Source organism: Glycine soja, chromosome 12, assembly GCF_004193775.1.
Source record: "Glycine soja cultivar W05 chromosome 12, ASM419377v2, whole genome shotgun sequence".
Lineage (NCBI taxonomy): Eukaryota > Viridiplantae > Streptophyta > Magnoliopsida > Fabales > Fabaceae > Glycine > Glycine soja.
In genome coordinates, this window is record NC_041013.1 from 42,745,510 (window position 1) to 42,756,535 (window position 11,026).

General features: G+C 33.0%; 2 protein-coding genes and 1 long non-coding RNA gene across 3 annotated transcripts; 2 read left to right on the forward strand and 1 right to left on the reverse strand.

Moving 5' to 3' along the window:
* The first annotated feature begins 402 nt into the window (after positions 1-402).
* LOC114379594 (dynein light chain, cytoplasmic-like) lies at positions 403-1,761 on the forward strand. Its single transcript, XM_028338281.1, has 2 exons — positions 403-772; positions 1,203-1,761. The coding sequence occupies exons 1-2, from the start codon at positions 482-484 to the stop codon at positions 1,368-1,370; spliced, it is 459 nt and encodes a 152-aa protein (XP_028194082.1). The 5' UTR covers positions 403-481; the 3' UTR covers positions 1,371-1,761.
* An 809-nt stretch (positions 1,762-2,570) lies between these two features.
* On the reverse strand, positions 2,571-5,574 carry LOC114378224. Its single transcript, XR_003659274.1, has 3 exons — positions 5,454-5,574; positions 4,121-4,161; positions 2,571-3,260 (listed from the first exon to the last, which is right to left on the reverse strand). It is a non-coding gene; the product is annotated as an uncharacterized LOC114378224 (long non-coding RNA).
* Positions 5,575-7,817: 2,243 nt separating this feature from the next.
* On the forward strand, positions 7,818-8,381 carry LOC114379047 (putative RING-H2 finger protein ATL19). The gene has a single exon (XM_028337602.1). It carries the CDS (start codon positions 7,818-7,820, stop codon positions 8,379-8,381), a length of 564 nt encoding a protein of 187 aa, XP_028193403.1.
* The last annotated feature ends 2,645 nt before the right edge of the window (positions 8,382-11,026 follow it).

Genomic DNA, 11,026 nt, shown 5'->3' on the forward strand with positions numbered 1-11,026 from the left:
AGGAAAGAAGAAACAGAGTTGCAGGCAAGGCAACTCAGTCGTATGGTCACTCACCTAACCCTTCCTTGCTCCTGTCCTCTGTGTCAGTATTCCAAACCTAAAATCCTTCCAAATCCACTCTTCCAAAAACCCATAATATTTCTTACCCTATAATATTCAATTCCATATTCTTTTTCTTCTTTAATTAAAAAATAATACCTTGATAAATAAAAAAATTAGAGAAGAAAAATGTAATTCAAAAAGGGACAGGTGATTCAGAATGTCTTTAAATTAATGTGTGTTCATTTTCTTGTGGTACCCAAAATGCATGAAATTCTCGTTGTCAATTTGTCATGTCCTACACAGTCATCTAGTCAAAGTTCAAAACTTAATATACCATATATCAAACACAACCCACTTGTTCTCATTCTTGTCTTTGACTTCTCTACCTACCCAGTACCCACCTCAAATTTAATGCAAAAAGACCCTTCTTTTCTCTCAAATGCTTTCCATAACCATGGAAGAACAACAAGAACCAACAAAGCTGATCCATGGCTCCAAAGAGAAGCATAACAAGGCCATGCACATGCACACCACTCCCAATCCCAACCCTTCTCAAACAATCATGAGATTGGCCTCACTTGCCATCAGTTCCAACGTGCGGTTGAAATCATCCGACATGCCTTCCCACATGCAGGAACATGCTCTGCGCCACACTAGATCACTCTTCCCCCTTCACCACCCTCCTTCTCCAAAGCCATCCAACACTCTCATTGCTAGAGCTCTCAAAAAGGTATAGCGAAATAAAACCTTTGGGAGAAAAATTCTTATTTTGCAACTTTTTTTTTTCTTTAGTTCTTTAACATGTATATTCCTCCAAAAGACAATTCTGATTGAGGCATTATCGGATGTTAAATGTGAATATCAGAATTCGAACCTTGGTTGAAACCTTATTTTTTGTGTTGATTACCATGTTACTAATATTGTAACACGGAATATCCACCAGCTTTTCTGATCATTAATAGTATCTATTGGTCGTCTTTTGATGAAATCTCTCATATTAATTAAGTTTTTTCATTTATAAGTTGAACCTTATTTTACACTTATAACCTTCTTGATCAAAATTTTGTACATGGCATAAGAATAAACATTCATAGAAGTTTATTGTATAAACCTCTTACATAATTAAGGTGTGTGTTATTATCGTTACGTATCAATTTCAGGAGTTTGACTCGAAGTATGGATTGGCGTGGCACTGCGTGATAGGGAAGAGTTTCGGGTCGTTTGTGAGTCACACAGGTGGAGGGTTCATCTACTTCTCAATCGACTCACTTTCTGTTCTTCTCTTCAAAACTGAGGTTCACTTGGTCACGCAACCACCTCCTACTTAATTTTATTTTTGGTAATCTTAATTAATGTTCCTTAAAACGTATATATACATAATGTAGTACTCTTGATTTTGATTCCAATGACAACTTTGGTTGTGTCCTTGGTTGGTTTCCCACGTGTGAACTCAATGGTTAACTCTTTGACTACTTACCCGGTTTTGAAGTTTCCTTGTGAATTGTGGCATTCACAAATGGCAATAGGTCATTAATAGCATGTTTTCATGTTCTTCTAAAGGTTGACAAGTTCGTTGTGAAACATGAGATAATTTGAAACTTCCGGCCTTTAATTATGTATGTGCATGTGAAGTTGTGTTCAAATTGGATTGTGTAATTTAGTTTATGGGCAATGAAGGGTGTGATTATAAAGACTAGTCATAAAGACTAGTCATATTAATTTGGTTTGGTTTCATTGAAAGTTTGATGCCTACAAATTTTTGCCATGATGTCTATAGAAAGTAGTAAAAACACCGACCATGAGAAACCTTTTTGTTGTCGGACGAATATTGGTTCACTTATTGAATTTGCAATTTACCTTAGTTAACTAAAATATTGTTCAACAATAGCCAGATTTGATTTCATTCATTTTTACTTGTCCCCTCCTCTACTTTTCCACTATTCACCCCTTGTTATGAATTCAGAAAACTGTGTTTTGGTTCAGGGGTCCAGCGTCTCTGACTTTTGTTTACCTTTTATTCTGCTTGTTTCCCGATAAAGGAACTCTTGTATTACACCACGCATGTTAGATAAAAGTAGTTGAATACCATTTCCCATATCTTTTTAAATTTTAAAGAAATAAATTCGCGCCCATTGTTGATAATAAGGGAAACACTAAGAGGGTTGTGTTGTTTATTAGCACATTTCTGGAAAATAATGTACATGGTTGACAAAATACTATATTTATTTCCTATCAAGTCAAGATTGCTCAGCGATTGAACAATTCCCAACCTTTTTTGACTTATACTTTGCAGTTTGCATTCACATTTTATTTAACATTATGGAAAAACTATTATATGTATAGCATTCTTCCCTAAGATACTTGCATTAATTATTATCAGATGCTAATTGCATAAAGGAATGCAACTTCTCTGGAGTTATGATCAATCTGCGAAAATGATAAGTACGTATACAATAAGGCCCTTAAATCATGTACAATTAATATGAAATTAGATTAACAATAAAATTTACATTAAAATATTCCTCGAGAGAGATTTATTTTGAAGGTACACCAAACAAACACTAAGACAAATCTTACAGCATTATGGAATAGAGAAAACTAAATTATTGCATTCATGACGGGGAAAATAATACGGCATTAGCATACCCTTGTTTACTCATTTTCTTTCATAATCTCATCTATTTCTCTTTACATTGGTTTTTGGTCTCTAGAGTTGGTATCTTCACTTCTCTAACAAAATTGGACAGACGACAACATATAAATAAACTTAATAAAGGATTAATAGTGTTTTAAGAGACTAAAGTCACCATTAACCCTTTCAAAAAATATTGTATATGATTCCTGATCTTAAAAACACTAAAGGCACGTTACCATGGGCATGCAAAAAGCTCGCACCTTGGGTCGTGTGACAACATTGGACTCAAATTTTGCTTTTACGCTTATGCTGCCTTGTTCCTTCACTTTCAAACCACTGATCAAATTACAATCCCTAAGCATTCCATTTTGTAAGAAACCTCGCATCAACTTGGTATGTTTTTTTCTTTCTTCTCTTCTTTTTTCTGTTTTCTTTTCTAGAGTCATTCTCCACGTTCCCCATTTTCCTTTAGCTTCTTACTTGACTTTTTTGACGAAGATTTTCTCTTCTTTGTTGAAGAACGTGTGCTAGGTTCTTCTTCGTAATCTAACTGCCAATTGCATAACATGTCCTGATCTCCATACTGGGGAAAAATAATAAGAATTTAATTTTAGTCAGTGATAGTGACAGGTGAACACCTATCAATAGACTTAATTGCACTTTTGATCCTTTAACTATAATCTATTTGTGATTTTGGTCTCCCAATCTTTTGCTTTAATTACCCCAAATTTGTTAGTTCAGCATTTTTAAATTTTTGCTTAGCTTAATTTTCAGAAGTTCTCTAAGGAAAAGACAAAATGGCTGTTATATATAAGCTGAACCAAATACAAGTCCTAGTTATTATCATCTAATGCTAACAGAAAAAATAACTAATGTGGCACACAATTTTCACGTGATATCATATGTTGCTAAGTTAGTCATGTAAAAATACTTGCTTACTGTGACGTGAAAGATTAAAAAAGATCAAGTAGTTTAGTAAAAAGAATTCAATGGATCATACATTTTGATCCTATATGTCACAAAGGGTCATTTTAGAGGACCACCTAAATAACATGTTATGCAACCCCTGAAAATCGCATGTCAGCTATTTCCATTAGTAATTGGATGATATTGCGACAAAAGGACTTGATTTTCTTAAATAGAAAATTTGGCAGACTTGACTGGAGTAAAGTATTATTAGGGGACCAACATTACAAAGATCATAGTAGAAGGCTCAAAAGAACAATTACACGTCATGAATAAAAAGAAAAAAAGCATACATGTTTTCTGGCATCATACATGTTTGTCCTTTGTGGAATTTGAAAAACATTTTTAAAACAATTAATGCTCAATGCATTGGTTTCTCAACACTTTTAGAACATTTTTCTAAAACTATTATAATAAATAGAACATTTTTCTAAAACTATTATGATAAATATCATTTACTAGAAAAAATAAACAAACCTGAAAATAAAGGAGTTCTTCCCAATGTCATTCTCTGGTGCCTGATTCAGCCAGAAAAATAATAAAACTTCAATCAATCAACCACATCTACGACAATAATTTGTCTAATATGTACAAAATAATTAGTGCCAATCAACTTCATATTATAAAAAAATAAATTGCAAGGCATTTACTACAGAAAGCAGTGAAGACAGACTTCCAAGACTATTCAACCCCAGCTTAGAAAATCTGCCGTTTACTACCCAAGTATGAATAGTTTTCTCCTAGCATTTTGGTTCGCAAATATCTCCAATTTCCACTTTTAGTATATTCCTTCATAAAATATTCAGCAATTGCTCGAAAATAACATGGGACTAATGGCTTTGGAAATGGAAATAGGGACTCCAAATATTCTTTTTTTGAAAAATCAGAAAGAATCAGAAAGACCAAATAAAGAGAGAAAGGCTGTGGAAGAATGCAACTGAGAGAACGAGTATGACTAAAGGAAGATTATCAAATATCCTCCAGCTTGGAAAGGGAAGCAAAAGAGATTCAAAGAAGCTAGAGAATAGGACATAACTGTTCAATAACCTCTAGAAAATCAAGAGTCCACTAAAAGAAACTGACAACAGCAACAATCAAACCCCCCATTTTATCCCCACCCATAAGAAAAAAAAGAAAACTCCACCCAAGTAAATTGAAATAAGCTCATAACTGAGAAATGCAAACATAAGCAAGAGGAAAAATCATGAAAATTCCATCATATACAGTCCACTTTCTTGCTTTATTTATTTTGACAGAAAGAAAATATTCATTTTTATAAAAGCAAAAGGCAGTTCTTCCAACAAAACCTGTGGATCCTCAATGGCAATAAGACTTGGTCGTCCTTTGTTTAAAAACCCGAGAAATGACAATGGGAAAAGTTTAATAACCTATAGTGGATAAATTATACAGCATAATTGAAAATAACATTATTTCACAAATATATCCAATTCTTTATTACCCTTCACTACTCTTCACAAAAAGGTGCCTGTCCCATTACAAGACATGCCAACATCTGAGGTGTTCAATTTGCTTCCATAGAAATAAAAACAATGAACCTAATACCCAAAAGAGGAAATAAAAAGGAACACAATCAGAATGGTGATTAGATATATTTCTTACTTTACATACCAGAGGGGAATCATTTATCCAAACAAAGGCAATCAGAATACAATTATTGCACATGTTTCTGTTTTTTAAAATATTAGAAATTGCACAAATAACTTGCCAATCATGGAAGAGAGCCCATATAACAGCCTGAAACCAATAGAAACAGATGCAAAACTGTATTTCAGATTCAGAAGATACGCACCAAAAGAACTCCCAGGTTGTGCTCGGCAGAAGGCTCAGGCGAAGATTCTGAAGCATATAATGATCACAAACTTAGACCATGTTATTGGCAAAAAGAAGTGCTTTGAGTTTTAACTTTTAAGCACTGCCAAAACATTATAATGCATTTAAAAGAAAAAGGTGAATTTATTGATTTATTTCTCTTGATGCAGAGGTGGAACCATATGCTTAATAGGGAAGCCTTATGGTGAAGGCCAGTGAAAAACACTAAACTTAGAAAAAATATTCAAGAACCACTAACCCGCGACATTGCCATCAGCATGGCAAGGAGGGCATAAGAACCAATCCCACCAGAATATACCTGCATACTACACAAGAATCTCAATTAGGCAGACTGGAATTAGAACATTACAAGAAAGATACATATTTGAGAAAACTAATACCTCATTTAGTTCTCTTTGCAGCAAAAATACTTTCAAAATCAAACACAAGGGCCTTAGTGGTGGCCACTTAACCACTGCTTCCTACAAAATTCAACAGTACAACAATGAATAAGAATACACAATGTTCCATTTCATCCAACACAGGACACTTAGTAGAGTATTTTCTGTTTTGTATTGTTTTTTTCTTGCATTTAAAAAGGTAAAAATTAAGAAAAAAGAAAGTAAAAACTTCAATAGTGCATGTGGCATTTTGAAATGTGTCTTTTGAGGCCTCCTTTTGCAAAGCGTCTCATTGGAATTTTACTTTCCAAGGTACTATGGATATTTTAACAGTGGACAGATATATTAAGCACAGGGAATCACATTCTATACTAATACAATATTGAATCCAAAGACTTCAAAACTAGAATGCTCTAATCAAGCAAAGCAACTACAATACATAATGTTAGTGTTATTAAAATGAAAGCAGAGGAATTGCAAGCCAAGTACCACATACAAATTATTAATTTGATCCTACACCACTTGATAATATTTACTTTTAGGCATAGCATTCCCCAATTTCCATGGAATCCTCCAAAAACAGGAGAATGATCTAATAGTAGTTTTATTATTTGCTTCTGAGATGTTGTATTTTGTTATTTATCAGAGACTACCTCATTATCGGTTAAGGTTCATAATATAGCTTAAACCACATATCCATATAAGAATTTCAAAAAAATCATTTCCATCCATGTCTTATCGATAGGAAAATTTCACAAAAGCCTAATTATATTCAAATTTCCACTTATGTTCAACATTTTGTAATGACTCCATTTATGTATTGGTCAAATAATATATGGTGCACTTTACACTAATTATAAATTTTAATACAACACAGAATCTCAAATCAAAATTAGAAAATGCATTGTGAAACCAAGTGATGGGAAATAATAAAGCATACCTGGATATACTCAGCTGCTTTGGGTCCATTGTCTATATCAAAACTGAAACAAATCATATTCCTTGGTGGATTAGTGTTATTGAAAAAAAACTTAAAATAGGCTTATTCCTAAAATAGGTTTTAGTGGGTCTTGAGCTAAGCTTGACTAAACCTTGGAAATCTTAATGCCATAATGATTTTCAAATCCCCTCTGCACACAACATTAAACAACATGACAATCCAATATAACTAAGTGATAACCATGCATCAATCTATAGTATACAACAAATCAACTATACTGAGAATAATATGGTTGTGTGACTTGTTACAATTAGTAGCAACTGCTAATAACATTGTTGTGTGCTATACCTGTGTCCTATCCTATAGGTATTTAAACTTAAAATTAAAATAGTACAATTTGAACAAAAATATTTTAAACTTAAAAAATATGTCATTTAAAAACATATATAATAATGTAATAATAGATTATTTTAGTTATATTTACACAAATCATTTTAAAATATGAATAAAATTTAAATAAACCGTGCGAAACGAATAAGAATACACGGGTATTATTCTAGTATTTTAGACATGCTAAATATATTTATAATATTCTCAGAAATATACTATTTATAAATGAAAAAAATTCCGTGACATTATAGATTACAAAACGTGTCTTACCAAACCAAACCTAGCAGCCTTTAGTTGTTTCTTGTTATGTTGTTTTGTTTTTTAATTTCTCCCTGATAAAAGAATAAATAAATAAAATCTACCAGCCTTTTTTCCCTCACTAACGGTTAATGGATGTGTATGCATTCTGTTATCAGGAATTGTTAAGGATAAACTATAAAACCATATAATTAGAATGCACAGCCCTATTTACCAAAAACAAAAAATGCACAGGCACTAACATTCTAGATACGTAACAATTCCTTCGAACCTATAAAACATTACACAAATTGTCATTGTCATTGTCACACACCAAGGTTTCATTAATTCACCAAAACAAACACAAAAACACATCATGGCCGAGTTCACAGAATTGTTTCCCTTGGGCGAACCATTTGATGGTTTGATGCACATGTATGTGTATGTCATCACATTTGATCTTCCAACCTTGTTCATTGTTCTATTCATACCCACAGTGTTATTCTTCATCTTGTATCAAGTTCTCAACGGTTTGTTCTTCTGGTTAATGGAAATGAGGCCAATTGAACATGATATTGAAGAGGGTATTACACATTTAGCCAATTATGGGGACTCTGTGCCATCTCACCATGTTACCATATTCCATGCCCTTGTGCATAGCAATTTGCATGCTTGGACATTGGTGACTGCATTTGAAGGAGTTTTTTATGAGAAAAGAGGACAAAGACTTAGAGCTTCCAAAAAATTGCCCCCTTTGGTGAACTATGGAATGCATGGTGTAACAAGAAGTTGTGGTGAATGTGCCATTTGCTTGGAAGAATTCGAAGTTGGCCAATTGTGTCAAGTTTTTCCCGAGTGCAAGCACATTTTTCATTCGGACTGCATAGACCACTGGTTGCAGAAGAAACTAACTTGTCCAATATGTCGTAGTAGTATATAGATAATTTGTAATTGTGAAAAGTGTATAGAATTGTATATAGCTACTAATTCAGTTTTAGATTAAATTGTGTCATGATGTGCTTCCCATTTAGCAAATTCAGAGACCATAGTTTCAAATTTACAAATTAAAGAAATATGATGAAAATGTTGTACAACTCTTATGCGGCTAGTATTTTATTTTGTTAATTTTAATCATGACCATCGAATTTAATGGTTCTGTAAGATTGATAAAATCTTAAGCTCCTTTGAAAAATGCCCCTAGCTTCCACGGTAAAATCAGCATGAATTATTGATTTCCTTGTAAAAAAAGAAAAAGGATTGATGTCTTTCATAAATGGGACCAGAAAGGGTAGTTAAAGAAAACATAATTTTGAAAGAATCATCTCAAAATTCATGTCAACGCGTACAACTTTCACCAAATTCATTTCCTGCAAATCAGCATTTTCCTTTCCATATTTATATTCTGCCACTGAGATTTAAATTTAAGCAATTTGACTGGAAAAAAATGTTCTCCATCTTTTACTTACCATGTTATCAAATTTCTCACTTTTATTTCTTCATTTATTTTTCATTTTGCAACTATAATACCATCACAAAGACTCTGGTTCTGGCTTTCCTGCCCCTCTTGAGTACCAACAAAATAAATAAAGAAAAGGAGCGGAATCTGTTTTTACTTCCTAAGGTTAAAGGTCTTTTTTATAAGAAATTATTATATGGTATTAGACCACCACATATTCATAATTGATAGTCTCGACAATTTTTTTCAGGATATATAATTGATATTTTTAATTCATGAAAAAAAAGTTAATAAAATTCAATTACGTGTGTCTCGTAAAGATCAACATGTAATACTTTCTTGTTTTTAGGACATGAGGTTTCCAATGAGCTTTTGTGAATTGGGTTTCCTCAATTGCAACTGCTACAGTATATATTATGTCAAAGATTCAATTTGCGAAGTTGTCAATTCAAGGGTATGACAAAAGTCTTCTATTAAAAACCCTGCCATCTATACCGGATTATATTTTTCTAAAGATAAAGACTTTATGCAAACCAAGCATCTATATTTGGTATCTACAACAAATGCAATTATGTCATGTTCAAATTATTCATTCCCTTTCCTCAACAAAATCCAAGAGACTTGACATTAATGTAACCCATAAGCTACAACTTTCTAAGAAAAAAAAAAACACCAAGAAGTTAGTCAAGATAACCAAAAGTTGTTTCTCAAATCATTCAACATGGTTGCTGTTTTTCAATCATTTGCCCCTCAATCTGCCCCGGACCCTCTTACCTTTTCATATTTTATTGCTAATGCTTCTAATGTGATTCTAATATTGTTTGTATGTCTTTGTATAGCCACCATATTTTCAACAATAGTTCTTCTTCTTCTATTAAAAATCTTTGAAACTATATCCGACATTCTTCTTGAAAGACTTGAGGATGATGTTGAAGAGGGAACAATAAGGACTTTGGTAGTTGAATCTTTTCTGACTTACCAAGATGCTTTCAATGAAATAAGTGATGGCAGGGAAAGATTACAAACATATATACAAGCTTCTGAGATGAGACCAATTCATAAAGGGCCATCAATCAAACTGCCACAACTCGTAAGTTATGGACAAGATCAAGATGATGAGTTGAGATCATTTTGTAGTAGTGATTGTGTCATATGTTTGGAGAGCTTCATCACCGGGGAATCTTGCCAAATTCTTCCACCTTGCAATCACTTATTTCATTCTTACTGCATAGAGCATTGGTTGAAGGACAATGCCACTTGCCCGGTTTGTCGAAACTGTTTACTAGAAACATAATAATTTACAAAGTGGATGATTTAAGTTTTGTAGAAAATGTGACCAGACAAGGCTGTTAATTATGATCCTTCACATCTTTATAGCTGTTCTGGACAAGCCTCACTTGAAATCACATCTGAAACAAGAAGTTGAACTTGGAAGAATCCACTTTCATCTCTTCAAGATGCTTTGCGTTGACAACATATTCTGGAACATAAATTTCTGAAGCACATATCAAGACAACTGAGAAAACACATGTATTTGCTGAGGCAGCATGCCAATTGAAACTGCCATCTTATTGGGTAGTTAAGATCAAGTGATGTTAATTTCTTTCCTTTTGTTGGGAGAATTTCATCAATGTAAATATCTACCTAGTGGCATGTGAAGGACTTTGACAACTAGCACAATTTGGCTAAAATGAATTATAGAGTGAATTTTCTTGTGCAGAGTTTCTTTGTAAGGAGTGTAATGAGATTTCCATGTTAATATCGCTCAACAGACAAATAAATAAGTTACTTGTTTTCTGATGGATAAAGGTTCCGTGACCATGGATAAGAAAGTTAAGTGACAAAAGCTGAATAAAACAAAGTTTCACCTTAAACAAAGAAAATTTTTCACATTGGATAAAACAAAAAAAAGAATATCTGGAGTTGGTTAAAATTAAATTACTAAAAGCTAGTTTTCTTTATTGTTTACGTTATGATAGCTAAACAAGGAGCATTTTGCCCTTAAGTTTGAGGAATCTTAATACGAATTTTTCTTTCCTACCCTTGGCTGTAACGCGTCGTATTTCATATACTGATGTGTTTCATTAACTCGTGACAAGCTTGGCTTTTTGGTATGTTCAAATGCTTTG